This window comes from Cryptomeria japonica, chromosome 7 (genome assembly GCF_030272615.1).
Source record: "Cryptomeria japonica chromosome 7, Sugi_1.0, whole genome shotgun sequence".
Lineage (NCBI taxonomy): Eukaryota > Viridiplantae > Streptophyta > Pinopsida > Cupressales > Cupressaceae > Cryptomeria > Cryptomeria japonica.
Genome location: NC_081411.1, coordinates 38,539,804 through 38,544,401, shown reverse-complemented (window position 1 = coordinate 38,544,401; position 4,598 = coordinate 38,539,804). Strand labels below are relative to the sequence as shown.

Sequence of the window (4,598 nt, the reverse complement as noted above, 5' to 3'; positions counted from 1 at the left end):
ACCACTCCTTACAATAATATTTTCATAATATACCTTCTTTTCATTGAACTATTCTTGATATGAAATGAAGTCAAAAAATCTAAATACTTCTATCTCTAGTAACCTAAGGCAACCAATAATAGTTTCTCTATCCAACACGATGAGAAAATTGTTGTAATCCAAACATATTTGTTTGATGTTGAACTTGTAGTGATCTATGTACTGAAGGACTAGGTTTGTGCATTGCACAACCATAGGGAAGGAAGATGATTTAAATACGCCACTTTATACTAACCTTTGACTTTTGAGTGCTCCATTTTTCCTATTCACCCTTCCAAAAAATTCACCAAGTTTATATACCCTAGTCTTGTGTCACCAAATTCTAGAAATGTGCTAGTTAAAATAGAGTTTCTCATATCAACGGTATTTAAACTTCATTTTGATTAAATCTAGCTAAAATTTATGTTTTGGATTCCAAGAAAAAATTGGCAAGGTAATGACTAGGGTACGTGGTTTTCCTCTAGACATTACTTAAAAAATGCCTAGAATAAATTAGCAATGTGACTACTAGAGTGCAAGAACATTGGGCTCATCAGTGTGTAGTTTTTGAGAAAGTATCTTAGCTAGATTATTCTTTTATTGATGTATGTAGATTCATATCATAATTTTTTCTCACGTGTGTTCTAAAACCCTATACTCTTTATTGCAAATTCTTTGAAATGAATTAATTTGATTATTTTTCCCTTTTTATATCATGGCATTAATTTACCCACTAACTTTGACAATATTTAACGTTGAGTTTAGGTAGTTACCATTGGCACCAACTTAAAAAAATTATTTTGAATGGGGAGATATGCTTTTGCTAGGTTCACAAATCCTTGTTGGAGTCTAACAAAGGTTTAAAAACCATGTTTGGCCCTTGCTTTATTTTTTCCTTTTCTTCTTTTCTTTTGTTTGTTTGTTTCTTTTTACCTTTCAAAGCCTTCAAAAAATTGAAGCAAAGAGAAGGTTTCTAGTTGGGTGTTGGGAAATGACAAGGTAATACAAACCTTGTTAGGCCCTGTAGGAGTTTTTGAAACTCACTTGACAACTTTCCACTATTTTGACAATTTTCTTTCTTGCTTCTTTGGATGGAGCTTTTGAAGTTTTACATTTGGTGCTGGTGCTTAGGAAGGTTCTAAGAATATTTTTTGTTGTCGACAATGGTTCCAAAATTGAGAAAATAAATTGCCTTATGAATGCAACTTGAGTTTTTGAAGAAAACAATCTTTTTAAAAGAGAAAAATTTAGAAGAGCACAAGATTTTGGAAAACTTGTCGGCTCTTGAAAGAGTTGTGAGAACGAAGAACAGGATTGACAATTGGGAAAAATTACTTAAGTATTCTCAAAGGCTCTTCATGGGCAAAAGTGAAACTTATAACTTTGTCAGACTTCCAATGGGTTGTGACAACCTTGTTGGCCCATGATATTGGTTTCAAAACCAACTCAAATTAGGCAAAAGACTAGTTGTTTTAGGACTTAAGGGGTCTTTAGTCAAATTATAGAAGCATGGCAAAACTCAAAAGACTCCTAGGATTTACACATTATTATTTGATGAGCAAATATTAGATTTTAAATATGGAAGACTTAAATTAGTGCAATACTATCAAATTTAAGTTTAGGAATTTATGTAGATGGTCATTACATGAAACTCCTTGATATCACTATCATACATTATTCACATATAATAGAATGAGCATATCTATAAAGATATTTATGAAGATAGGTTGTATTTCTTTTTTATCAAAATAATCATAATTTTATAATGACATAAGCATGTAACTTCATCTCTTACTATCTCAAATTAATTATTAACTAAATGAATAATTAATTATATTTTTAGCAATTATTTGTGATTATTTGAGCAACAGTTAACCCCATGAATATTTATCTTTGCTGCTTATTTTTAAGGAAAACATCTTAACTTTGTATTAATAGCATTAATACTAATTTGTGCACTTAAAATTTGGAAAAAAAAAAGAAATAAAATCTTCAAAAAAAAGAGGGAAAGAAAATTGTGGAGCCATGTGGCGTATTTGTTAATAATCAGCCACTGCTTATTTCCAGCCTCCCCTTTTATTCCATAGCTTATTTATAATTCCTAAGCAATAGCTGCTCTACCAAAATAGGGAAAGGTTCTAAATTATCCCTTTTTTGTTTTACAATTTTTAAGTTGCATGGAAACACACTTATCTGGTTAAATTTAAGCAGAAAATAGAATTAAGCAGCCCCATGAAAACATGACGTCAATGATTTATTGACTTAAAGAGGTAGGCTTACATGTTTTTTCTAAGACATTCACCTTTAGTACTTTCCAAACACTGCGGTATCATCTAATACGACTGTTCTTCCCCCATCCACCACCATGTTGTGACCGCTCACATATTTGGAATCCTCACTGGCCAGATACAAAGCAGCCTTCGCAATATCCTCTACTTCAAGACTGGCTTTCCTTAAGGGGGCTACTACCTCAATCACGGCCTCCAGCTCGGCCTTTGCCTCTGCTGAAGGGGTCGTTCCCATTAAATTCATTAGCAGATCTGTGGCAATTGCAGCTGGAGAAATACAATTAACTCGTATACCACATTTCCCCAGCTCTGCTGCACCGCTCTTAGTCAGTCCGATAACGGCATGTTTAGAGGCATTATAGAAGTAAGGAGTAACTCCCCCCAAAATTCCTGCAATACTAGCTGTAGAGATAATGGTACCTTTTCTATTGGGAATCATAACGCGGGCAGCGTGCTTAATGCCGTGCATTACTCCTTTTACATTGATATTCATCAGTCGTTGGAAATCCTCCATATCATTCTCTACCACGCTCCCTTTCTGCATGCCTACGACTCCTGCGTTATTAAACATTATGTCCAGTTTTCCGTGCTTTTCCATGGCGAAATCCACGGTCGCACTTACATCTTGCTCCTTGCTCACATCACAGTGGATATATGTCGCCCAGGGATAGAGGGGCTCCTCCAATTTGACACCAGCGTCATCTGCAATGTCTGCAATAATGACTTTGGCTCCATGATTTGCGAATACCCGAGCAGTGGCCTCTCCAATGCCTCCCGACGCGCCTGTGATTATTGCAACCTTGCCTTGCAGCCTGCATTGAATAAATACATCTTTTGTTACAAATATACTGTGAAAAATATTAACTCATGAGAGTTCCGATTCTCTGTTTTAGGTGCTTATGCAAAGAAAACTTGGCATACACTGACAGATGGACCTGTTTATGAGCGTAAAATCAAGATATATTTTGCTTAATAAATTATAAAGCTTTCAGAAAGCAACAATTCCATATTAGATAACACTACAACATACGGGAATGTTTAAGAAAAACATAACCTTCTCCACAGAGCAGTTGCAACCTCTCTCGTGGACATGTTCTCGAGCTAGAAAGTGCCCTTGAATGATGATGGCTTTCCAAGAGCCGGCCTTATAGCGAACATGTCTGGAATTTGGCTTTTTCTAAAAAAAAAAAAAATTAATTATCGACTACTTTCTTTTTCAATCAACTGATTTCGTGAAATATTTCTAAATTTGTTTAAGGTTTTTCATATATCCACGTTTCAAATCGAACTCTTATCATCAAAAGGCATGAAACATTTTACGAAATTACTGTTAGTAGATTGATTCCATACCCCTTTAAGATTGTGCACTGGGATGGCTTCATTTGTCCACTTTCGGACACCGACAGATGAATTTGTCCACTTCTTGAACATTTAATTCTCACTATTGGAGTGAAGAGAAGAGTGTAGACGCCACTTGCGCGTTTCTCTCGAGGAAGGAGAGTTGTCTGTCCTTTCCTGCAAAAAGCTTTTGACAACCATTAATGTTCTTAGCCAAACTTTTTCCAAACCACCGAAATTGTCTCGAATAGTACCCAGAAAAGAATACGTGTACGAGAAATAAAACAAGATCTAATAATTGTAGCAAAACTTATGGCTGTGCTCGTCCAGGGCAATTGTTGAAAGTTTGTTGGTCAGTAGTTTCTTGTCTCAGCATGTCTCCTATGTGTCATTTCTTTGCTTTAGTCCAATAAATAAAAACAATTGCCGACAAATTTTAAATTCAGTTTCACATACATTTGGTAGTATTTGAAATGTTTAATTGTACGTCACTTATTTTTAGTTTTTAAGTTCTGTGAAGATGAAATAAAAAATATTAGAAAAAGTTCAATAGCAAAACAATTAAAAAATCTAAGAGGTTTATCATAATTTCATCATCATAAAAAAGTCATAAATTCAATAGAAGTGAAAAAAGAAGACATTGTTATCAGTGTTTATTTAAGTAATCTAATTAGGGGATAAAGATCTCAATTAAAAACATTGTATATAAGATGAGCTTGCAGTGCCTATATAGCTAGAGAACCAACAACCACATTCCATACTTGAGCAACATGAACAAAAGAGATGGAATCAAAGTTACAAGAAATATAATGAATCTACTTACCCAAATGTCAAATGTTAATAAAAGAACTATTAAAAGTCTTGTTGTTCAAAAGAGAATCTGTAATCATAGAATCTATGTGACAAATAATTTGTTTCCAACCCAATTCACAAGATTTCTCTAAAGCTACAAGA

The 4,598-nt window shown here is 34.2% G+C and overlaps 1 protein-coding gene across 1 annotated transcript; it reads right to left on the bottom strand.

Moving 5' to 3' along the window:
* Positions 1–2,251: 2,251 nt before the first annotated feature.
* Positions 2,252–3,468, bottom strand: LOC131056215 (borneol dehydrogenase, mitochondrial). The gene is made up of 2 exons (XM_057990568.2): positions 3,361–3,468; positions 2,252–3,118 (listed from the first exon to the last, which is right to left on the bottom strand). Exons 1-2 carry the CDS (start codon positions 3,396–3,398, stop codon positions 2,323–2,325), a joined length of 834 nt encoding a protein of 277 aa, XP_057846551.2. The 5' UTR covers positions 3,399–3,468; the 3' UTR covers positions 2,252–2,322.
* Positions 3,469–4,598: the final 1,130 nt, after the last annotated feature.